The sequence below is a fragment of the Coregonus lavaretus genome (assembly GCF_964263955.1).
Source record: "Coregonus lavaretus genome assembly, chromosome: 36".
In the NCBI taxonomy this organism is placed as follows: domain Eukaryota; kingdom Metazoa; phylum Chordata; class Actinopteri; order Salmoniformes; family Salmonidae; genus Coregonus; species Coregonus lavaretus.
In genome coordinates, this window is record NC_140023.1 from 15,566,515 (window position 1) to 15,592,086 (window position 25,572).

Here is a 25,572-nt window from a genome sequence, read left to right on the forward strand (position 1 = left end):
TTTTACATTTTAGTAATTTAGCAGACGCGACCTTTCGGTTACTGGCCCAATGCTCTTAACCTCTAGGCTACCTGCAGCCCAAGAGTATGTGACTGACCGGCTTGGCTTTCTGGCTGTTCTTGTTGTGTGCAGCCAGGTTGACAGGCGGTGGGTCCATCATGGAGCCAGGGAAGAGCTGGGCCAGCTCCACACTAATGGCTGCCGACACCGCCTCGTTGGGTGGAGTGAGGGGTGGCGTCATGAACAGCGGGGTGGTCTTGGGCGTGGGGGGGATGACTTCAGAGGGGTGGATGAAGAAGCCAGGGGTGCTGGAAGGCACAGAGTTGTGGATGGGTCCCACGCCGGAGGCTGCAGCTGCTGAAGTGGTCTGATGCAACTTTGCCTCCAGCTTGGCCTTCTGTTCCGAACAGACAGGATTACTACTCGGCTAAAACTGGCAAATATCACACTGATACATGAAGTCTGACATAAGATATTGGTGTTTGTGCATATAGTGAGTGCTTGGATAAGAAGACGCATGTATATGCACCTGTGAGAGTACATGAGTGTATGCCTGTGCCTTTGTCCAAGTGTATGGGTGTGAATACATGTGTAGGGACATGTCTGCATGCAAATGTGCCTGTATGGGTGCTAGAGTCCCTGACCTGTTGCTGTAGTTTGAGCAGCTGCTGTTGTTTCTCCTGGAGCACCTGCAGCTGCTGCTCTGCAGACACCATGGCGTGGGACAGCGACTGCAGAGCCACCTGGGCTGCAGAGCTTAGCGCCGTGGACGCCTCGCCCACCGTGCCCGCCGACAGGCCACCCACCGCCGGGGTCACCCCGAACGTGCTCACTGGGAGAAGAGGGCAAAGGTCAGGAGTATGAATCAAAATCTCTGAGTAGGAATTGTGAAGATGGCCATTTTTAATATTCCGTTTCACAAAGGGTCTGAATAAATCTTTCCAAAAGTTGAAAAAAGCAGGTGAGGTAGGTACCTGTGAACATGCTTGCGTCGTCCCTCTCCACCCTGGTGCCATCGCTGGTAGAGATACAGGTAAAGTGCAGCGGCTCCACCTCCAGGAGCCCAGTGAGGGCCGTGAAGCTACCCTCGGCTGCCGCACAGCTGCTTACCTTGCCGTTCCCTGCGACAGGCACACACACACACACACACACACAGGTTAGGTCACACACACCAGAGTACAGCCCAGACCAACATTAACCCATTGATGAAGGGATTGGATAGGTGTAAGCAATATGGTGGAATGTGGTACAGACCTGAGAGAATTTCGGAAAGGTCAATCTCGTCAGACTGGATGCCGATGCTGCTGTTGAAGGCATTCTTACAGGAGGAGCCGCTGACCTCCAGGTCAAAAAGCACTGGGTCGAATGGGGAGCTGTACAGGCCGTATCTGGGGAGGAGACACGGTACAGAGCGTTACAATACACAAAGAGACAAGCTGGGTTCAACACTAACATTACAGTCAGTGCTTTTTGGTTTCTTTAGGACCTGATTGGGGTTTAAGGATACTAGAGGGTGAAAAGGCCCACCTGGTCTGTAGCAAAGCCTCCAAGGGCGTTAGGCGGTCCTGCAGTTGCAGGGAGACGGCGGTGAGCAGAGAGGCACAGGCCGTGCTGCAGCCCGCCAGGTCCTCATCCTTCACATAGTTCAGCAGCACAAAGTACCAGAACACCGACCCTGAGAGAGAGCGAGAGAGAGAGACGGAGAAAGAGACTTAAACACATGCCACTGCCTTGCAAAACCATGCACTTCCAAAACAATGCTGCTGACAATGCAGTAGCCTTCTACCCATGCTCAAAGATAACACAACCATGACATCAGGAAAAACATTATTTCTACTTACCACCTGTTGCTGCTGCAGGCAAGTAAGGCATATTGTCCAGCAGAGCATTCAGGAGACCCATGCCAAAGCCCTGCTGACTGGGTTCCCCTTTTCCATTACTGACGACGTAACAGACAAAAACAAGTTACAAATGTACACACCTACTGCATCACACAAGCATCAACAAGGAGTATGACAGAGTATGGGTCACAAAATGATGTCACAACATCCATGAAAAGTCCAACTCACCTAATACAAAGTGCAAGAAAGCGGGCGCATTTGTGGGCTATACTCCGTCCAGCCTCAAAAAAGCACACCCGCACAATGTCGGTCAGCCGTTTCCTCGTTTTCATCAGCAGAGCCTCCTTTCCTTCTCTCAGGCTGGAAGGAAAAGAACCAACATGTTCATAGTAATAAACACACTACATTGTGTGGAAATTAGAGATGTGAAATTGTGAACGTTAACGTTAAGAAAAAAAACCTTGTTCCCCCCCCCCCCCCCCCCACAATTTAAATCACAGTTATTACAAAACATATTCTTTGCCGTTATTGCCTAACTAGACGATAGGCTATAAAGGCCTGGGGAAATTTGTGTCATTTAAATACAACCAGAGAGGAAGAGGCAAACTTTAGGCTACTTTGGTGAATTTGCGAGGAGGCATGCAAGACAAGACATTGCGAGATACAGATTACCAAGACAGATGTGCACGGTTCTGCCTCCCCCTCTTCTCTCTCCCTCATACTGGGCTGCATGCTCTTTCTCTTCGCTAATGATGCCAGTGTGTATTCAGCCTTCGGTTTGTTGCATGTAGAATATCCTAGCCTTACCATTGAGACATTGCAAACCAAAAAAATCACGAGACACAGCATTCCATTGCGAGATACAGCTTTTCATTACCAATAGAAAAGCCTAGTGCAGGGTTCTGACTGTCTGCCTGGTGGCCGAACTGCCTATACTGTGCCCCTCCCCTCTCTCCCTGTCCCTTGCTAGCTCGCTATGAAAGACGCAAGTGTTTGTGTTCTCGGAAGTACGCAACTAATCAGTCTCCTCCTTTCCAAAAAAACAATCTTAGGAATTGAAGTACAGTAATGGTAGTACAGGGGCAATAGTTAACCATCTGAAAGGGACTCACTGTGAGACCCAAACCATTGCTGGCAACAGCTGCATTGTGAGTTCACATGGAAATGTATATTTGTTGTTTTTTGCTTCGGAAAACCAATAAAAAAAAATGGCTGTTTAAATTGTCCATTTGTCACATCCCTAGCGAAAATGTTGAGATACATAATGTGACCAAAAACAGTACAGTAATATCTAATCTCAGAGCCATATAAACAAGGTAAAGTACAAATGGAACGCAGACCATGGATGCTGTCATTGGCGGGCGTTCAAAAAATCTGATCTATTAAAGTGGATATTCGTCAAATCCGACATGATTTGTGTGTTTACAGGCCCACAATGTGGTTCCTAAAATCCAATTTGGATATATTTGGCTGTTTTCGCTGCATAATATTTAGAAGTTGTCCTTTTCGGGTTTAGAAAAGATTACAGCTAAACGCTTACGCCTTTCCGTACAAGCTGGTTGCATAGCATAGTATGAAAAATGTATGCACTCACTATCTGTAAGTCGCTCTGGATAAGAGCGTCTGCTAAATGACTAAAATGTACATGTAAAATAGCTAGCCATATAGAAATCGGTGGTGGTAGTTGAAGCAGTTTTTAAGTGTAATGCAGTTGATTGGTGACAACGACATTAACTATTGGGGTTGGCATCCATACAAGCATTATACTCCGATTTGTACTCGAACAGTGTAAAATACACATATAACCAGCCTAAAAGTAGGGTAATTTTGATGGGTGGCAATGAAGAGGTTCTGGATCTTTCCCCCGCGTGGCGTTTCCACTGTTCTGGTCTAATTCCATTGATCTCTTTACTGCATGTATAGAGTAGCGAGATCTCTTTATCCCTATGAATATCTCATCCTCTTGAATCCCACTTTCATCCTCTTAGGCCCACCTGCAGGGTCCATTGGAGTACACTCCAGCCAGCCAGCAGAGGCAGTCCAAGATGAGGCTCTGGGAGTGCTCTGTGCCAGGGCCCTCGTCCGCCCGCTTACACAACCCGTTCAACAGCTTCTCATGGAAATCTGGGAACTGCAGCATGGCACAGCGCTGGACTCTGGAATAGACAGAGGAGCAACATACAGACAATTCAGTTAGTTATGTTTTACTACTATGATATAACGAGTATTAAAGTAACAAAACGCATGTCAGTTCTCAATATACAGTGTAAGGTGAGGAAATAATGCATTTTATTAAGGTGTTGGGATTTTACAATAGTTCAGTGTTTTTTGTGAAACAACGGTACTAAAGGATTCACCTTTCTTTGGGTATGGAGGTCTTCTTAAACCTTCTGATTGTGACGGACACCTCCTGGAGCAGGTCGCAGCCGCGGAGGTTGTCATGTTTCTTCGACTGAGCTGGAGAATCTGCTTTGGAAGTGGAGGCCTTTTCCTAAACGGGAGAGACAGCAATTTTAAAAACAGATAACAGTACAGTGTTACATCAGAGAGGTACAAAGAGGGATATTTTGAAATTCTAGAGCTGTAAACTAACAGAGAGAAAATGTCCTCCTTCAAGAATGGGACGTTGCTGGTATGAGGAAGCCACATCCAAGCAATTTGACACCAACTTCTCACTGAGAACCTGGCAATAGCACTATACTGCCACCAGATGGAGACAAAGGAGGACACTCCAATCAAGGCCTTCCATGCACTCAACTTACACAACTGCACAATCAGTCAAGAATGCCTCATGTGTGCAGCAGAGAAGGACTCCTGAAATAAAAAACTTTGATGCAAAATTGAATTTGTTTTCCAATGCTTTGCCCTCTGTACCTTGGTGGCCTGTGCCCTCTGCAGCAGGTTGGAGAGGGAATGGCCCTTGCTGCTCTGGGGCTTGGCAGCGGGCATCCTCACCACAGGCCTGGGGCTCTCCTCCATGCCCTTGTCGCTCACCGCCTTGATGTGCACCAGGAACGAGCGGTACTTTCCCCCAGCCATGCCTGCAGGGATTGGGACAAACCAGCAGAAACCACACTGAAAACCTCTAACATACAATACGTACATAGACAGGGGGAGATGATTCAGAGCAGCGGCATGGAGATAATCTTTTGCTCTCCAAGAAAAGGTTGGGAGGACACAAATCGGAGGGACAAAAATGGCCAAGGTAAGATTTCTTCAACGTGACTCAATGTAAAAGTTTGCAGATATTGTTACCTTTGACCAGCTTGGGGCTGGTGAGGCTCAGCATCCCAGCGTGGCCTGAGAGGTCCAGTCCACTGGCCAACCACACGGGACCACACAGGATATCCTCCTTATGGTCCTCTAGGAAGGTGCACAGCCTGGAGCCTGGAAAGGGAAGAGCAATGTGATAAAAACTCTGCTGGGCTGAGGAACCCCTCGGATTGCTGCTTTACCCACAGAACCACCAGTAACACTAATCTACAATCTGGCAACCCAATCCACAATAATCATGTGTCAAACACTGACTGTGTCTATCAACCCTGGCTGCCTTTCCATGCAGCTTTCTACCTGATGTCTCGTCGATGTCCATGAACTGGATGTCGTCTGTAAAGTTGTGCAAAAGTGGCTGTCCATTCCTCTCCCCATTGGCATGGAGGACATTGGACAGGGGGAAGGAGATCTGTCTGTCAACTGCCGTCTCTGGAGAGAAAAGGAAATAAAAACTAATTGAGACAGTAGGCAGCAGAAGCAAATATGGACATCTACAAATAAGATCCGTCATGCATGATCATAAATTATATGATCAATATTTCCCTGCAAAAAGGCTGGTTATCTATGGCAGCCAATCCTCTTCATAGCAGGTCTCCAGACTGCGACCCTTTGACTTGACTGTGCGAGTTAAAAATGTTATTGTCGCACTGGTGCGAATTGCACATTCTACCTGTCACCTCAGTCAAAACGTCATATTTTGGGGCGAATAAAACCATGAATCTGTCAAACAGCAAAGTGCATTATTGTCATGATTCCTGTAATGAAAGTGTCTGCCCTGCCGCTGTGCTGGCTGCTCAAAACAAGAACGACGCTGCATCCACGTTGCTGGCTAGCTAGCTAAATGCCATTTAGCTAATGCACTGAGTTGGGCAAAGCAAAAGTTAACTCTAATACAGGTTGCTAGATCAGCATGTTGTTTGTGCAACAGTATGTTCTGAATCAAGAGAGCCTATATTCTAAAATCTTTGTATAAAATTAACATCTATTCTAATGTAATTAGGGTCCCCTGGAAAACACTGACCAACAATTTGATTTCTACCCTGTCATAAATACTACCTGGCTTTTTAATTTGTTGTCATGGCAAACACCAACCATAGAATTTGAATAATAATTATATATATTTCTATCATTCCAACAGTTCACCCAAGTGTTGTGATCTTTATCGCAAGTCAAATAGCAAATCGCAATATTTGGTTGAAATAAACCCAATTAGATTTTTTGCCCCTATTGTATAGCCCTATTTGAAAGCAAGTACCGGTACTAAAGAGAGGTGGGTCTCAGATATCTGTAGGTATATATTTTGTTTCGCGTCCCACTTCGTCAGGTGGTGAATTAGCACCAATTTAATTGGGCCTATAGGGTAATCCATTTACATTTAAGTCATTTAGCAGACGCTCTTATCCAGAGCAACTTACAGTTAGTGAATGCATACATGTATTTAAAAATAATAATAATTCATACTGGCCCCCCGTGGGAAACGAACCCACATCCCTGCCGGCCAAACCCTCCCCTACGCTGGACCAATTGTGCGCCGCCCATGGGTCTCCCAGTTGCGGCCGGCTGCGACAGAGCCTGGACTCGAACCAGGATCTCTAGCGGCACAGCTAGCACTGCGATGCAGTGCCTTAGACCACTGCGCCACTTGGGAGTTTGAATTAAATCACTTTTTGACAGCACCCCTTTTGATTTGAACAAAACCTAACATACATACAGTATTTGCCCATTGTAGAAGTGCTCAGAAATTGACTTTTTGGACCTGAATGTCAAAACATTCAAGAGATAAAGATGCTCAAAGTTGACCTATTTTGCATACTCCACCATACTATAAGACATCCATGTCTTCATCACTGGAAAAATATACACTTGCGATTGATATCACTTAAAAGCTTACAACAAACAGGGTTGTCAAACTATTTTATAATTTATTTTAAAAAAAATATATTTTTTTTTTATTTAATATGTTTTTCCTTAAAAGGTCAGTTATCTAAAAACGCGTAAACGCCAATTTGTTCCATATTCCCATATGTCGTTTGCCTGGCTACCCAAAATCCATGCTCCGGCCAAACACAACGCCACCCCACGGACTTTAGTTTCTTCTCCGCAATGAGTCTGGATCCTGGTACTGATTGGTCCCAGAAACCCATGGGTTGGGCCAGAGCAGGAACACACGTGTCTACAGCGGCGCTTTGAAAATTCATCATGATACTCTGATTGGTTAGAGATTACACAAACGCTGATGACTTTGTTCTGTACAACAACCCTCATTTTCATGTCACCACAAACGACATCAACGATTGCAGTCTCAGACTGAAGTATGTAGCGAACATAGAGCAGCGGAAGAATTCAGCTTGAGTCGTCAGGCAAATATGTTGTAGCTTAGACTATTTTACATCTGAGGTTTTAGTGTTGTGCCCGCCATTGGTTGAGACGACATGCTCTTGAATACAGGGTGGGTGTCATATTTTGGTTGATAAATACACTAAAACGGGAATAAAATGTCAACTTTCAAAATGGTACCACAAAGATGGTTGGAGGTCCACATAGAGACTGTTGACTTGAATGTGTATAGGAACATAGGACATTTATTGAAATCATAAAAATATAGATAGAATAGACTGAAAAGGTTTGTGGCACCAGTGCCACCAGGTGAAAATGTTAGTCCGGAGTCCTGCATAGTCTATGTTCCAGATACTATATTTAAACAATTTTCCAAGGCAACATAGAGATAGGTGAGTGACCTCACCGTTGACCTTGCCCAGACCTGGGGCCTTGTTCTTCAGCAGGGTGATCTGGATCTGAGGAATGTTAGTGATGTTGGCATTCATGACGAACTTGAAGTCCACGTGGCCCACCATGCAGGCCTTGGGAAGGACCAGTTCAAACACATGCTCGTCCCAGCTGGAGCTACAAACAACAAAGAAAGCATGGCCGCATTATTCCCCTACTCAAATACTTTCTCAAATCAAGACATCCTAGGCTACTTTTTTTAATTGTTATAGGAGCTTGTGAGATTATCATACAAGTTAAAAAGGAACATGTAGGTGTGCTCCTCAATTAGGAATTTATAAATGTGTGTGTGTGTGTGTGTGTGTGTGTGTGTGTGTCTATTCCAAATGTAGTCATTGTGATTGTTTATGTATTAATAGTGTGACGTTTGCGGATAGACTTACGAGAAATGCCTCACCGACTACACACACCCCCATAAGGATTCTACTCACACCCATACCCACCCAGTCACACCCACACGTCCGTACCTGTCACTCTGCAGCTTCCAGGTGCGTGTATGCTGGGCGGCGTCTCCATGGTGCTGCTGGTGCAAGTGCTGGGGGTGGCGACGCTGCTGCTGCTCCTGCTGCACCTCCACCCAGCAGGGCGGCACTGTGGCTGAGAAGCGCGGCGTCAGTGTTTCGAAGCGCGTCAGCTCCACCAGCGACGTTAGGCTCTCCACAGCCAACGCTTGGTCCACCAGGAGGTCAACTCCTTACCGGGAGAGGAGGTTGGCAGATTTTTTAAAAAGGAGGCCACAGCGATGTAAAGAACTTATGAAACTGGAAAATGTATTGTTGCTTTTTCCACAGTCTGGACAGTATAATGCTGTCAATCAGCATATGATTTCACTGGAAAGAGGGTTCCAATAAGCAATGACTAGTCAGTTCTCAATACCCATTACATTTATTTCATAGGTGTTCATAGTCAGCAATGGTGAAATGAGGCAACAGGGCTGCACACAGTCATTGAATGAACAGAGAAGCAGCAGAGATGTGAAGGGTAAAGGGGTCTGTGTCTCCTACCTGTGATCCCTGGGCTTGAGGGGTTGGAGGAGGGCTTTGTCCCCTCCAACAGCTGTTCAGCCCCTTTAGAAAGGGGGCCATCGACAAAAATGTCGCCGTCATCTATATCGTCACACACACCTCCAATTTGAAGGAAATGAAGTTCTCCACCTAGAAGGGAGGGGGGGTTAGATGACCGCAGTAAGACGGCTAACATTCTAAATATTAAATGGATCCAAATACTTGATAATAAAATGACAACTATGCAGAAATGAATTTAAATCACAATAACTGTTCTACCAAAGAGGAAATGGAATTCCCCTTAAAAATCGCTCATCCCTGCTTGAAAATATGTATATTTTATCATATTACAACTAGTGATGTGGGCGGTTATTCAAATATTAGAATATCAGAACGGCCTTCGGTATTAGAATACGTGTGAATATAATATTTTGCAAGAGAAAATACGCCTATTTTAACACTGAAAAAGCTTTTTCTAAATTAATATATCCATGTGACATTGTTACATACAAGGATGTACAGTGCCTGCAGAAAGTACTCATACCCCTTGACCTTTTCCACATTTTGTTGTTACAGCCTGAATTTAAAATTGATTACATTTAGATGTGTCACTGGCCTACACACAATACCCCATATTGTCAAAGTGGTATTTCAAAATGTTTCCTAATTAATTAAACATGAAAGGCTGCAATGTCTTAAGTCATTAAATATTCAACCACTTTGTTATGGCAAGCCTAAATAAGTTAAGGAGTAAAAATGTGCTTAAGTCACATAAGTTGCATGGACTCACTCTGTGTGCAATAATTGTGTTAAACATTTTTTTATGACTACTTAATCTCTGTAACCCACACATACAATCATCTGTAAGGTACATCAGTTGAGCAGCGCATTTTAAACACAGATTCAACTGCAAAGACCAGGGAGGTTTTCCAATGACTCACAAAGAAGAAAGCACATATTGGTAGATGAAAAAAATAATAATGAAAAAATGAAAATCAGCATTGAATATCCCTTTGAGCATGGCAAAGTTATTAATTACACTTTGGATGGTGTATCAATACACCCAGTCACTACAAAGATACAGGCGTCCTTCAAAACTCAGTTGCCGGAGAGGACAACGGTGACTTTAAAACAGCTACAGAGTTTAATGGCTGTGATAGGAGAAAACTTAGGATGGATCAACAACATTGTAGTTACGCCACAACACTAACGTAATTTACAAAGTGAAAAGGAAGCCTGTACAGAACAAAAATATTCTAAAACATGCAACCTGTTTGCAACATGGCACTGAAGTAATACTGCGAGAAATCTGGCAAAGCAATTCACTTTTTGCCTTAACAAAGTGTTATGTTTGGGGCAAATCCAATCCAACACATTACTGATTACCACTCTCCATATCTTCAAGCATAGTGGTGGCTGCATCATGTTATGGGTATGCTTGTAATAGTTAAGGACAGGGGAGTTATTGAGGATAAAAAAGAAACGGAATGGAACTAAGCACAGGCAAATTCCTAGGGGAAAACCTAGTTCAGTCTGCTTTCCACCAGACACTGGGAGTTGAATTCACCTTTCAGCAGGACAATACCCTAAAACACAAGGCCAAATCTACCATGAAGATCGTGAATGTTCCTGAGTGGCCTAGTTACAGTTGTGAATTAAATTGACTTGAAAATCTATGGCAAGACCTGAACATGGTTGTCTAGCAATGATCAACAACCAACTTGAAAGAGTTTGAAGAATTTTGAAAATAATAATTGGGCAAATGTTGCACAATCCAGGTGTGGAAAGCTCTTAGATTTACCCAGAAATACTCACAGCTGTAATCGCTACCAAAGGTGCTTCTACAAAGTATTGACTCAGGGGTGTGAATACTTATGTAAGAAATTTGCAAAGAAATGTAAACATGTTAACTTTGTCATTACAGGGTATTGTATGTAAAATATTTAATCCATTTTGAATTCAGGCTGTAACAACAAAATGTGGAATAAGTCAAGGGGTCTGAATACTTTCTGAAGGCACTGTACCATGACACTTTAAATTATGCATTACCTCGTACCCCTGCACATTGACTCTACTCGTACTCCTTGTATATAGCACATTATTGTTTTTATTGGTAGCAAATATGTGTCTGGCTTTTTAACTCTGCACTGTTGAGAATGGGCTCGTAAGTAAGCATTTCACTGTAAAGTCTACACCCGTTGTATTCAGCGCATGTGACCAATATATTTGATTTGGTAACTAGTGACGACTGGTAGCCTTCATGTAGCTTGTAGTTTATGTTGGCCAATCAAAGCGGCAAAGTGACTCAATGACATAGCAAGTGGAGTGAGAGTTCAATAAGCAATGCAAGATGTAATAAAATGATGAGAAAAAAATAATTGCGGAATGAGAAGGAGTAGGCTACAAAGTGTTGCACAGTATACCGAAACAGCTATACTTTTTCGATACTAGAACGTGAAAAAACGGTTCGGTACTGAAAGTAACAAATTCTAGTACTTCTGTCAAATGTGTCTCACATCGTCTACTGATTGAGAGAGGATCAAGTCTGTCTATCAGCACAGCCGATGTCCCCTAGCTCACCTAGCTCGAACACACCGTGGCTGCTCCACGCTTTTCTAGCTCTAGCCCAGGGATCATCAACTAGATTCAGCCACGGGCCGATTTTTTCTTGAGCAGATGGTCAGGGGGCCGGAACATAACTAGAAATAATTTGTACACCGCAAATTGACAGCAAGAAGCCCAAAAATATATATATTTTCAACTAAAACAATCATTTCAAACCTTGCTTACATTTGTATACGATCAAATATCTCTCTATTATGCTTGGGAATACTTTGGAACATATTTTTTAAATGAAAATCACTTGGAGCTGATTTGCTGGTGTTTTCAGTCTTTTATGTCTAAATTATTATAATAATTTTTAAAAATTCGGGCCCGCGGGCCACCAGTTGGGAAATCCTGCTCTAGACTGTCCTGAGGGACCACTGCACTCACTGGGAGTCTGGGCTGCATCATGTTAGCTCCCCACTCACTGGGAGTCTGGGCTGCATCATGTTAGCTCCCCACTCACTGGGAGTCTGGGCTGCATCATGTTAGCTCCCCACTCATGCTGGACAGTAGTTAAGACACTTGAATAATACAACACGGCATACAGAAATGTTGAAACTCTCCGCAAAACAAAGTCTATTATGGTAGCTTCCAGCTTTGTAGGCTAACTTTCCTTGCTAGCTTACAGCTGAAGCTAACATCAATTCACTGCCCTAGTACTTCGTTTGTGAGAATATGTAAACCAAACGCAAGATATGCTGATTTAATGCATACATGGCTGTCTCTGAAAAATGGACAACAAAAATGTAAAAAGTAATGATATTGAACTTCTGTGACTTTGGCTAATACGCCTTCTTTTTCTGCCGTGGTATCATTTTGGTAGTGAGTTTCGTGATGGTAAACCTGGTATCGAAATTCTGGAATCATGACAACACTAGGCTTCAGCGAGCAACCAATAGGTAGTGTTGTTTTATCTCAATGGGGTTTGGGCGAAAGCCTTGGCTACTGCATCGCTCTCTCCCTTCCTCCCTCCGTCTACAGACTCCCATCTCAAAGCCACCGGACCCTCCACAGCTGCAGCAACAGAGCGCCAGCCTCTCTCTCTCGCGCAGCAGTGCTCATGTTAAAAACGCAAGCTTTAAATGTATTTATTTATTTAGAATATCAGGATATCCGACAAGAATTCATGATATTATTCGAATAGTGAAATTATTTAAAACCCCTACTTGTGTTTATTTTCCTACTTTCGATGAAAGCCAGCCTGCAGCACAGACTGTAAAACAGCTGGTGGACCAGACCACACAAATGTTCAAAGACAAACCTGACTCTGAACAAATTCACTTTAGTAGTAGCCCATCCCCCATCCCTAGAACACCTCCAGGCCTGGCTCACATGTCACACAGCGTTACAGGCATTCTTTTTTCATTGTTGTATCATATATAGTAAACACTTACCCAGGCGTTGGCGGATCTATTACAATGATAATAAAACATCTGCACCATTAAAACCTGGGGAATCTAAGTAACGCCATTCCTGCCCTAGATTCTGGGTTGGTCCTCACCTTTAGTGCAAGCGCACAGGCGGTCAGTCCCGGAGCAGTAGGTGACAGAGACGAAAGGGTCAATCTCGTCCACCGTCCCATCCGTCTTGGGCGGCTCCACTTTGGCCAGGACCTCCAAAGTGGAAAGGTCCAGGATCATGATGTACCCTGCCTGAGTAGTGACCACCAGGTGGCCCAGTCCGGCCACGTCCGCCTGCTTCACCTTGGTGCTGCTGCTACCAGTCCCTGTCCCACACCCAGACCCATGGCCGCAGCCAGAGCCGTTTTTAAGCCCTCGATGAGGCTTCTCCTCTGAGGCCTCCTCGCTGTCGTCCTCCCTCCCGTCCAGCACGTCTGGCGGGAGCAGGATGAGGGAGGTGACGGCGTCCCGGGGGTCTCTGATGTGCTGCACCTTGACAGGCTCCTCCTCCAGAGTGACAATGCAGGTGGAGTAGTTGAGCTTGTAGAGGGCCAGGTAGCCTCCACCCCCACAGCCTCCCAGGGGCCTGGACGGCTGCTGCTGCTGCTGGTCAGGGGGGGGCAGGATGAGTGGGGTCTGAGGGGGTAAAGCGGAGGGGAGGGCTTCGTGTCCATTGGCCAGTGTAGGCAGGGGCTGGAGCTCTCCCTTGCGGCGGCTGCAGAGGGCTGAGTGGAGGCGGTTAAGGTTGTTGAGGGCCTCCACCTGGTTGATGGCGCTGAGAGACTCTACAGAGCAGGGCTGCAGCCCCACCAGCAGGTGCACGCCGTCTGAGCATGGCGTGATGGAGTCCACGTAGAGGTTCTCCTCCTCCAGCTGCTTGGGCAGCCGCAGACACTGCACCAGGGCTCCCGGCCGCGGCGCTAGCGAGCTCCACTTGTCCCCGTCCAGGGCGGCTAGGTTGGCGGCAGCGTCTGCAAACTGCTGGATGTAGGTGATGGGCGGGTCCTGGAGCAGCAGCTGCTCGTGGGTATCGAACTCCATCTCGATGATCTGTGGCACGGAGAAGCCCTCCTCGTGCAGCCCCTTGCTCATCAGATTGTTCATCTGGGCAAACACCTTGCCCGACGACTTCTCCTCCGACTCCTTGAAGCAGTAGAGCAGGAGCACGGGCATAGTCCTGCGCACGGCAGGAACGGCTGAGTTGGGCGAGCCCAGCTCCGTGGGAGGGAGGTTACAGGTCTCTATCTCCATGGGGCCCTGGTCAGGCACGGCATGGGGGGGCTCAGGGCCCTGAGTCCTGAGGGGGCCGTCCATGGAGCGGCGGGAGGAGGGGGGTGGGGCAGCAAGCGGGAAGCTGGCGGCAGAGCGGTAGCTGAGCAGGCCTCCAGCCAGCAAGCAGGGGAAAGGAATGTTGTGGTGCTCCGGGGGCTTCTCCTTGGCCTTGTCGGCCTTGGCCTGGGCCAGGGAAGGGTTGGCCCCCAGCTCCTCCAGGTCCTTGACTGTGTCCTCCAACACGCTGGCCACCACCTCCCACTGGAGCTTCTCTGGTTGCTGCAGGATGCTTAGCGCTGTCACACCCAGGCTCACCTCCATGCTCTCTCTCTGGGACGGGTGGCCTGGGAACATGAGGGGACACAAATAAATGAGATAGGCTATCTTAAGGATACCAAAAGAGTAATAAGATTTGAAGAGCGGCTTCATACCAGTCACCGACTCTGATCTGGAATGCTCTTCACTGTCCGAGTCCTCCAACTGATCATCACTGGCAGAGACAGACAAGAAGAGAGGTCACATCTATTTCTAACAGATTTCCTTTTTTTACATTTACATTTTAGTCATTTAGCAGACGCTCTTATCCAGAGCGACTTACAGTTAAGTGAGTGCATAATTTTTTTTACACACACACACACTTAACACACTGAACTCCATTTAAACTTTAATTGACTAGGTGTGCATAGAGTAAGTGTGTCCGATAGTACCTGTCCCCCTCTAGTTTTGGTATGTCTGAGCAGCTGGAGGAGTCCTCTAGCCAGGCTAAGGTGGGCCTCCTGGACTCCTGGGTCCCCAGGGCCTGCTCGCTCCCAGACAGAATCAGCTGCCGCAGGATCGCCGGGTCGTACGGGTTGATTTCAAATTTCAAGTGCACCTGAGGGGAACGCAAAACATCATGAATCATCAAATCACAATTACAAACATTAGTAATAACAACATGCACATAGAGATAAACGTATTATTTACTCATGCCATCCTAAGTTATGTATGTTAATCAAGTCTGATGAATAGGCCCAGACATCCAGGACTCACGCTCATGCCACTCAGACAACCACCTACACACCAAAAGCAAAGCATGGAGGCAGACATCAGCAAAACTCTACTTCTCTTCCCGATGACATTAGTTTGAAATATTGACTGCACCAGTTCACCTAGGGCCAGATCAAACTTTCACGATGTCATCACTGCATCATGTTTCCCCCCCACGCCGAGCAGTGCGGCCTTACCTTCATGAGCTTGGACACGTCCCAGATGCAGATCTTGCCGCGCTTGGTGGCGGCTGCCAGGAAGTGGGGACAGCTGCCGAAGCCGTAGCAGGCGATCTTATCTGAGCCATCGGGGGTGGGGAACTGTGCGGGGCTGGTGGCCAGCGTGACGGACAAGGGCACGTTCTGGGTGTGCTCACCCTTCACAAACGGACAGTTGGGGGAATGTCGCTCATGCTCAGACCTGACGAGGAGGCGGAGTCATGGTCATTATGTTGTTGAGAGGTAAATGAATATGCGATCTGAATGTTCTGCGGTGTGTGTGTGTTTGTGAGTGAGTGTGTGTGTGTGTGTGTGAGAGAGAGAGATAGTGCTGAGTGATTAGTACTTTTTGAGGTCGGTTCAGTTTCAGTTCAATTATTTGAAAGTAATCACGTTTTTCGAGATTAAAAAAAATACATAAAGGCATTATGAAATAATGACATTACAATGATTTTAGAGCTTTTTAAAAGTATCAGTCCAGAGATCTGTATATAATGACGAGATGCTCATGCCTCCGCCCTAAGAATGGGAGTCGTTGTCCCAAAGGCGGGCAACAAGGTTAGATCCAAAATAAACCAATAGAAACGCATTGGGATTATTTTGGACAGATTATGTCGAGAGTGAAACCTCACGCTTCGCCTCTTCGTCTCTGACCTGTGTCCGAGACAACAAAATGGTGCAATGGATTATGGTCATTGTAGTTCATTACCACGTTTCTGCACTGAACTAGGTTGAATATTTGTTTAATGAAAACTACAACGCCATCGTCCCACATAGCTCTAGAGTTGATTTATCTCGTGAATTATTTGATTTCTCTCTAGGAAAACGACCCGTTTTCAATGGAATTCAAGTAATTGAACCGACGGACAATTAGTTGTTTAATAATCCCAAATATTTTACGAAATGACGGTTAATCGCTCAGCACTAGTGAGTGACTCACCATGGTTCATCTGTGGGCTCCCAACACACTAGGCAGACACTGCATGTGAAACACATTGCCCTGTCATCACCGGTGGAGGCAGGCTGCAGAGGGAGAGAAAAGGAATGAGAAGAAAGGAATTTCACAACAGGGAAGAACTGGAAGCCAAGCACCACGAGGCTCAACCATACGCAATAAAAACCAGCTAATCTTTTACACTTTATGTACAGAAATATTATGCCTCTTTATACTGCATCAGGATCAAATATACATTTTTCTTCACTATGTAAGCATTAGAGAGAGAGAGAGATGATGGGAGAGGTGTCCTTACACTGCCTACCTGGTGGTAAAATCCTGCTTGGGCCATGGGGTCAGGCTGTGCCCACCTGTACCCGGCGTGGGGCCACGACATGAACGTTTCTCTCCTATTTGCCTCACTGTACATCAATGATCTGAAAGACAGACAGCAAGAGTCAACTTGTCAATACAGAAATGAAGGCAAAACAAAAGGAACAAAATCGGTTAATTCAGTAATTGTAACACCTCTGTGGTGCATGGTGAGGTGTGTCATGGTTTAAGGTCCTGCTCACCTATCTACAGAGCGCCCTGGGCCCACCCCCAGCTCAGGCCGTGCACTTGGTAAGAGGTAGGAGAGCCTGTCCATGATGGACGAGGCCACAGACAAGGCAGCGACGTTCTGGTTTATCTTCTTCAGCTCATTCACGATGCCACTGGCGACCAACTTTAGCACATGGTGTGGAAGATGGAACGTCACCGTTGCCCACTGGAGATAGAGAGCGACAGTTAGACAGTGTTAGGGCAAAAGGAGAGAGAAGTGTCCAGCGAGCCTTGTTGAATTCTAGTATTACTGCATCCCTTCCCTGCAGGTACAGCAGATAAAAGTAAACCACCACAGTTTTCCCAATTTCACATATATTATACAATGTATGCAATTCTGTGAGAGGTCAGTTGGAAAGTGAAAAGGGAAATTTCATTATTGGGACAGAAGCTGATTGTTACAGGATTGTGAGTTCAGAAGGAAGAGAGGTTGGATGTTGGGTAAACTTCCAATATCAGGACTTGGTGTATTCCTTTTGATACAAAAAACATTAACACATTCACAATATAGGCACATCATGGTATAGCAAGATAAATCACTGGGTGCTGAATGAAATAGGGCAACAGTAAAGTGATCTTGATGTAACAAAGTGCTGATTGGCGCCGATGGGCTATGGAGTGGATTCTTCTACCCAAGTTCTCAGCAATGGAAGTTATGGAACCAGAGCTAAAAAAAATTGCATGAGCAAACAACTGAGAGTCATGTCTGGGGTAGGATTTAACAGCAGGAACCGGGTTACCGAGATTTCAGAGTTCCCTCCCAAACCCGCTCCCGTTTCCCGGAATAAATAACTGAAAAACAGTATATTATAATACATTATTTATATGAACAGCATGATGTGAAATGGAACTGTTATTTGCAATGCCTAATCTGGCTTCTCACGGTAGGGTAGGACTACCTACTTTTAATAATTCAGCTGTGTAAAGCTTCATTAAAACTAATGCCACGAGGAAGAAAGCTACATCTGCAAGGGCAGAAGGAAATGTAGCCTACAGGAGGTTCGACAAGTAGTTTGATCCGACACGCAGGCCTACATCCACAACACGTGTGGTCCTCTGTAGCTCAGCTGGTAGAGCACGGCGCTTGTAACGCCAAGGTAGTGGGTTCGATCCCCGGGACCACCCATACACAAAAATGTATGCACGCATGACTGTAAGTCGCTTTGGATAAAAGCGTCTGCTAAATGGCATATTATTTATTATATTACTTGCGAGGCAAGTGCAGAGAGGGGGCTTCAGCAAGTGCAGAGAGGGGGCTTCAGCAAGTGCAGAGAGGGGGCTTCAGCAAGTGCAGAGAGGGGTTTAGCAGCAAAACTTTCTAGAACGATGCAGTCTTACCTCAAGCAGACGCAAGCACTGGATTAAATTATAGCAGAAATGGCTGCGAGCGACGGGTTCTCCTACCATGCTATTGCAAACAGCATTGTGCTACACACAATATCTACCATATCTGCCAGACTGTTCCACTGTGTGTGCTGCAGTCCAATTTAAAACTTGAGCTCTCTCCCAAATTCTTCCTTCACGTAGCCTACCCCTGTAGCTTATCATTGCTGACCCCTGATTTCCAAAAGTGATGTACAACCTTCCTCACTTTCTCCACTGTGCTGCGCAGCTCCCCTCTCAGGCTCGTAGCCTACTGGGTGTCTTCTTCAGCATCAACACAAAGTTTACGTAGCCAGAAGGATCGCATTTAAATGTATTTTATGCTGTGGCTATATTTGGATATGATGTATGCTAGCATATGTGTATTTGACTAACATTCTACTCTTGTCAGGTGTTGATTTACTTAACTATCATAAAACAAAACCTTGCAAGATTATTGCTTTAGAATTAATATTATATTTTTAGCCTAACAAATAATAACAAATGCAATAAGAAAATGTTAGATTTTATGTACACTGCTCAAAAAAATAAAGGGAACACTTAAACAACACAATGTAACTCCAAGTCAATCACACTTCTGTGAAATCAAACTGTCCACTTAGGAAGCAACACTGATTGACAATAAATTTCACATGCTGTTGTGCAAATGGAATAGACAACAGGTGGAAATTATAGGCAATTAGCAAGACATCCCCAATAAAGGACTGGTTTTGCAGGTGGTGACCACAGACCACTTCTCAGTTCCTATGCTTCCTGGCTGATGTTTGTGTCACTTTTGAATGCTGGCGGTGCTTTCACTCTAGTGGTAGCATGAGACGGAGTCTACAACCCACACAAGTGGCTCAGGTAGTGCAGCTCATCCAGGATGGCACATCAATGCGAGCTGTGGCAAGAAGGTTTGCGGTGTCTGTCAGCGTAGTGTCCAGAGCATGGAGGCGCTACCAGGAGACAGGCCAGTACATCAGGAGACGTGGAGGAGGCCGTAGGAGGGCAACAACCCAGCAGCAGGACTGCTACCTCCACCTTTGTGCAAGGAGGAGCAGGAGGAGCACTGCCAGAGCCCTGCAAAATGACCTCCAGCAGGCCACAAATGTGCATGTGCCTGCTCAAACGGTCAGAAACAGACTCTGTGAGGGTGGTATGAGGGCCGGACGTCCACAGGTGGGGGTTGTGCTTACAGCCCAACACCGTGCAGGACGTTTGGCATTTGCCATAGAACACCAAGATTGGCAAATTCGCCACTGGCGCCCTGTGCTCTTCACAGATGAAAGCAGGTTCACACTGAGCACATGTGACAGACGTGACAGAGTCTGGAGACGCCGTGGAGAACGTTCTGCTGCCTGCAACATCCTCCAGCATGACCGGTTTGGCGGTGGGTCAGTCATGGTGTGTGGTGGCATTTCTTTGGGGGGCCGCACAGGCCTCCATGTGCTCGCCAGAGGTAGCCTGACTGCCATTAGGTACCGAGATGAGATCCTCAGACCCCTTGTGAGACCATATGCTGGTGCGGTTGGCCCTGGGTTCCTCCTAATGCAAGACAATGCTATACCTCATGTGGCTGGAGTGTGTCAGCAGTTCCTGCAAGAGGAAGGCATTGATGCTATGGACTGGCCCGCCCGTTCCCCAGACCTGTATCCAATTGAGCACATCTGGGACATCATGTCTCGCTCCATCCACCAACGCCACGTTGCACCACAGACTGTCCAGGAGTTGGCGGATGCTTTAGTCCAGGTCTGGGAGGAGATCCCTCAGGAGACCATCCGCCACCTCATCAGGAGCATGCCCAGGCGTTGTAGGGAGGTCATACAGGCACGTGGAGGCCACACACACACTATTGAGCCATATTTTGACTTGTTTTAAGGACATTACATCAAAGTTGGATCAGCCTGTAGTGTGGTTTTCCACTTTAATTTTGAGGGTGACTCCAAATCCAGACCTCCATGGGTTGATAAATTTGATTTCCATTGATAATTTGTGTGATTTTGTTGTCAGCACATTCAACTATGTAAAGAAAAAAGTATTTAATAAGATTATTTCATTCATTCAGATCTAGGATGTGTTATTTTAGTGTTCCCTTTATTTTTTTGAGCAGTGTATAATACACCTTAGAATGGCACATGATTCTGTCCGAGGGTTTTATACGCTTTAGAATGACACTTCCTGTTTTGGCAGGAAATACCGTGAGAAAAGTTATTTATTCTTGAAATGGAACATATACCGGGAAAATTTTAAACCCTAGTGTGAGGTAACTCACTGGTTATAGGACAATATTTATTCTAACAGGGACACACACATCTCTGTTAAATAAGACTAAACTAGTAGGTCACCCAGTCCTATGTGAGTGAGAGCTTAATCTCTCTGTACATAGAGTTGTTTAAAAATCTTTGGAGCATAGCCGAAGGGCGGGAGTTGTGCTGCATGGCAGGAACACAACAGTATACGAGGGTAAAGAAGGGGACAATGGTGAGACGGAAGTGGATTCATACACTAAAATATTCAAAAACATTTGTATAACAACATATATCCTTTTCTTGTGGGTGTTTTATGGCCGGTAGACAGACAGACACACATACAGTTAAAGTCGGAAGTTTACATACACCTTAGCCAAATACATTTAAACTCAAGTTTTTCACAATTCCTGACATTTAATCCTAGTAAATATGCCCTGTCTTAGGTCAGTTAGGATCACCACTTTATTTTAAGAATGTGAAATGTCAGAATAATAGTAGAGAGAATGATTTATTTCAGCTTTTATTTCCTTCATCACATTCCCAGTGGGTCAGAAGTTTACATACACTCAATTAGTATTTGGTAGCATTGCCTTTAAATTGTTTAACTTGGGTCAAACGTTTTGGGTAGCCTTCCACAAGCTTCCCACAATAAGTTGGGTGAATTTTGGCCCATTCCTCCTGACAGAACTGGTGTAACTGAGTCAGGTTTGTAGGCCTCCTTGCTCGCACACGCTTTTTCAGTTCTGCACACAAATGTTCTATAGGATTGAGGTCAGGGCTTTGTAATGGCCACTCCAATACCTTGACTTTGTTGTCCTTAAGCCATTTTGCCACAACTTTGGCAGTATGCTTGGGGTCATTGTCCATTTGGAAGACCCATTTGCGACCAAGCTTTAACTTCCTGACTGATGTCTTGAGATGTTGCTTCAATATATCCACATAATTTTCCTTCCTCATGCTGCCATCTATTTTGTGAAGTGCACCAGTCCCTCCTGCAGCAAAGCACCCCCACAGCATGATGCTGCCACCCCCGTGGTTCACGGTTGGGATGGTGTTCTTCGGCTTGCAAGCAACCCCCTTTTTCCTCCAAACATAACGATGGACATTATGGCCAAACAGTTTTATTTTTGCTTCATCAGACCAGAGGACATTTCTCCAAATAGTACGATCTTTGTCCCCATGTGCAGTTGCAAACCGTAGTCTGGCTTTTTTATGGCGGTTTTGGAGCAGTAGCTTCTTCCTTGCTGAGTAGCCTTTCAGGTTATGTCGATATAGGACTTGTTTTTACTGTGGATATAGAAACTTTTGTACCTGTTTCCTCCAGCATCTTCACAAGGTCCTTTGCTGTTGTTCTGGGATTGATTTGCACTTTTTGCACCAAAGTACATTAATCTCTAGGAGACAGAACGCGTCTCCATCCTGAGCGGTATGAAGGCTGCGTGGTCCCATGGTGTTTATACTTGCGTACTATTGTTTGTACAGATGAACGTGGTACCTTCAGGCGTTTGGAAATTGCTGCCAAGGATGAACCAGACTTGTGGAGGTCTACAATTTATTTCTGAGGTCTTGGCTGATTTATTTTGATTTTCCCATGATGTCAAGCAAAGAGGCACCACGTTTGAAGGTAGGCCTTGAAATGTATACACAGGTACACCTCCAATTGACTCAAATGATGTCAATTAGCCTATCAGAAGCTTCTAAAGCCATGACATCATTTTCTGGAATTTTCCAACCTGTTTAAAGGCACAGTCAACTTAGTGTATGTAAACTTCTGACCCACTGGAATTGTGATACAGTGAATTATAAGTGAAATAATCTGTCTGTAAACAATTGTTGGAAAAATTACTTGTGTCATGCACAAAGTAGATGTCCTAACCGACTTGCCAAAACTATAGGTTTGTTAACAAGAGATGTATGTAGTGGTTGAAAAACGAGTTTTAATGACTCCTACCTAAGTGTACGTAAACTTTAATATAATAATAATAATAATAATAATAATAATATGCCATTTAGCAGACGCTTTTATCCAAAGCGACTTACAGTCATGCGTGCATACATTTTTTTTTGTGTATGGGTGGTCCCGGGGATCGAACCCACTACCTTGGCGTTACAAGCGCCGTGCTCTACCAGCTGAGCTACAGAGGACTGTATATACAGTACCAGTCAAAAGTCTGGACACACCTACTCATTCCAGAGTTTTTCTGTATTTTGACTATTTTCTACATTGTAGAATAATAGTGAAGACATCAAAATTATGAAATAAAATATGGAATCACGTAGTAACCAAAAAAAGTGTTAAACAAATCAAAACATATTTTATATTTGAGATTCTTCAAATAGCCACCCTTTGCCTTGATGCACACTCTTGGCATTCTCTCAATCAGCTTCATGAGGTAGTCACCTGGAATGCATTTCAATTAACAGGTGTGCCCTGTTAAAAGTTAATTTGTGGAATTTCTTTCCTTCTTAATGCATTTGAGCCAATCAGTTGTGTTGTGACAAGGTAGGGATGGTACACAGAAGATAGCCCTATTTGGTAAAATACCAAGTACATATTATGGCAAGAATAGCTCAAATAAGCAAAGAGAAACTACAGTCCATCATTACATTAAATCAAATCAAATTTTATTGGTCACATGCGCCGAATACAACAGGTGCAGACATTACAGTGAAATGCTTACTTACAGCCCTTAACCAACAGTGCATTTATTTTTAACAAAAAAAGTGTTGAGAAAAAAAAGAGCAGAAGTAAAATAAAGTAACAGTAGGGAGGCTATATATACAGGGGGGTACCGTTGCAGAGTCAATGTGCAGGGGCACCGGCTAGATGAGGTAGTTGAGGTAATATGTACATGTGGGTAGAGTTAAAGTGACTATGCATAAATAATTAACAGAGTAGCAGCAGCGTAAAAAGGATGGGGTGGGGGGGCAGTGCAAATAGTCTGGGTAGCCATGATTAGCTGTTCAGGAGTCTTATGGCTTGGGGGTAGAAGCTGTTGAGAAGTCTTTTGGACCTAGACTTGGCACTCCGGTACCGCTTGCCGTGCGGTAGCAGAGAGAACAGTCTATGACTAGGGTGGCTGGAGTCTTTGACAATTTTGAGGGCCTTCCTCTGACACCGCCTGGTATAGAGGTCCTGGATGGCAGGAAGCTTGGCCCCAGTGATGTACTGGGCCGTACGCACTACCCTCTGTAGTGCCTTGCGGTCGGAGGCCAAGCAGTTGCCATACCAGGCGGTGATGCAACCAGTCAGGATGCTCTCGATGGTGCAGCTGTAGAATTTTTTGAGGATCTGAGGACCCATGCCAAATCTTTTCAGTCTCCTGAGGGGGAATAGGCTTTGTCGTGCCCTCTTCACGACTGTCTTGGTGTGTTTGGACCATGATAGTTCGTTGGTGATGTGGACACCAAGGAACTTGAAGCTCTCAACCTGTTCCACTACAGCCCCGTCGATGAGAATGGGGGCGTGATCAGTCCTCTTTTTTTTCCTGTAGTCCACAATCATCTCCTTTGTCTTGGTCACGTTGAGGGAGAGGTTGTTGTCCTGGCACCACACGGCCAGGTCTCTGACCTCCTCCTTATAGGCTGTCTCATCGTTGTCGGTGATCAGGCCTACCACTGTTGTGTCGTCGGCAAACTTAATGATGGTGTTGGAGTCGTGCCTGGCCATGCAGTCATGGGTGAACAGGGAATACAGGAGGGGACTGAGCACACACCCCTGAGGGGCCCCCGTGTTGAGGATCAGTGTGGCAGATGTGTTGTTACCTACCCTTACCACCTGGGGGCGGCCCGTCAGGAAGTCCAGGATCCAGTTGCAGAGGGAGGTGTTTAGTCCCAGGATCCTTAGCTTAGTGATGAGCTTTGAGGGCACTATGGTGTTGAATGCTGAGCTGTAGTCAATGAATAGCATTCTCACTTAGGTGTTCCTCTTGTCCAGGTGGGAAAGGGCAGTGTGGAGTGCAATAGAGATTGCATCATCTGTGGATCTGTTGGGGCGGTATGCAAATTGGAGTGGGTCTAGGGTTTCTGGGATAATGCTGTTGATGTGAGCCATGACCAGCCTTTCAAAGCACTTCATGGCTACAGACGTCAGTGCTACGGTGCTTAAGACATGAAGGTCAGTCAATATGGAACATTTCAAGAACATTGAAAGTTTCTTCACGTGCAGTCGCAAAAACCATCAAGCGCTATGATGAAACTGGCTCTCATGAGGACCGCCACAGGAATGGAAGACCAAGAGTTACTTCTGCTGCAGAGGATAAGTTCATTAGAGTTACCAGCCTCATAAATTGCAGCCCAAATAAATGTTTAACAGAGTTCAAGTCACAGACACATCTCAACATCAACTGTTCAGAGGGGACTTTGTGAAATCAAGCCTTCACGGTCAAATTGCTGCAAAGCAACCACTACTAAAAGGACACCAATAAGAAGAAGAGACTTGCTTCGGCCAAGAAACACGAGCAATGGACATTAGACCGGTGGAAATCTGTCATTTGGTCTGATGAGTGAAAATGTGAGATTTGTTTCCAACCACAGTGACTTTGTGAGACGCAGAGTAGGTGAACGGATGATCTCCGCATGTGTTTCCCACCGTGAAGCATGGAAGAGGTGTGATGGTATCATTTGTTTTTCAACAGGACAATGACCCAACACACCTCCAGGCTGTGTAAGGGCTATTTTACCAAGAAGGAGAGTGATGGAGTGCTGCATCAGATGACCTGGCCTCCACAATCCCCCAACCTCAACCCAACTGAGATGGTTTGGGATGAGTCGGATGGCAGAGTGAAGGAAAAGCAGCCAACAAGTGCTCAGCATATGAGGGAACTCCTTCAAGACTGTTGGAAAAGCATTCCTGATGAAGCTGGTTGAGAGAATGCCAAGCGTGTGCAAAGCTGTCATCAAGGCAAAGGGTGGCTATTTGAAGAATCTCAAATATAAAATATATTTAGATTTGTTTAACACTTTTTTGGTTACTACATGATTCCATATG

The 25,572-nt window shown here is 45.4% G+C and overlaps 1 protein-coding gene across 11 annotated transcripts in view; it reads right to left on the reverse strand.

Moving 5' to 3' along the window:
- birc6 (baculoviral IAP repeat containing 6) overlaps positions 1-25,572 on the reverse strand; it is a 156,599-nt gene that overhangs the window by 118,890 nt on the left and 12,137 nt on the right. For 8 of the 11 annotated variants that reach the window (XM_084153649.1, XM_084153648.1, XM_084153655.1 and 5 more), the window contains exons 4-25: positions 16,941-17,134; positions 16,682-16,802; positions 16,372-16,454; positions 15,411-15,633; positions 14,892-15,058; positions 14,616-14,674; positions 13,014-14,528; positions 8,906-9,055; positions 8,369-8,594; positions 7,858-8,018; positions 5,412-5,543; positions 5,097-5,228; positions 4,716-4,882; positions 4,199-4,332; positions 3,836-3,997; positions 2,070-2,201; positions 1,842-1,939; positions 1,528-1,675; positions 1,255-1,388; positions 975-1,121; positions 645-832; positions 98-397 (exon numbers count right to left, since the gene is read on the reverse strand). In XM_084153649.1, coding sequence (XP_084009775.1) covers positions 98-397; positions 645-832; positions 975-1,121; positions 1,255-1,388; positions 1,528-1,675; positions 1,842-1,939; positions 2,070-2,201; positions 3,836-3,997; positions 4,199-4,332; positions 4,716-4,882; positions 5,097-5,228; positions 5,412-5,543; positions 7,858-8,018; positions 8,369-8,594; positions 8,906-9,055; positions 13,014-14,528; positions 14,616-14,674; positions 14,892-15,058; positions 15,411-15,633; positions 16,372-16,454; positions 16,682-16,802; positions 16,941-17,134 — 4,773 coding nt within the window. The remainder of the gene's footprint in view (positions 1-97; positions 398-644; positions 833-974; positions 1,122-1,254; positions 1,389-1,527; positions 1,676-1,841; positions 1,940-2,069; positions 2,202-3,835; positions 3,998-4,198; positions 4,333-4,715; positions 4,883-5,096; positions 5,229-5,411; positions 5,544-7,857; positions 8,019-8,368; positions 8,595-8,905; positions 9,056-13,013; positions 14,529-14,615; positions 14,675-14,891; positions 15,059-15,410; positions 15,634-16,371; positions 16,455-16,681; positions 16,803-16,940; positions 17,135-25,572) is intronic. The other 3 variants (XM_084153656.1, XM_084153657.1, XM_084153654.1) reach the window with 1 other exon arrangement.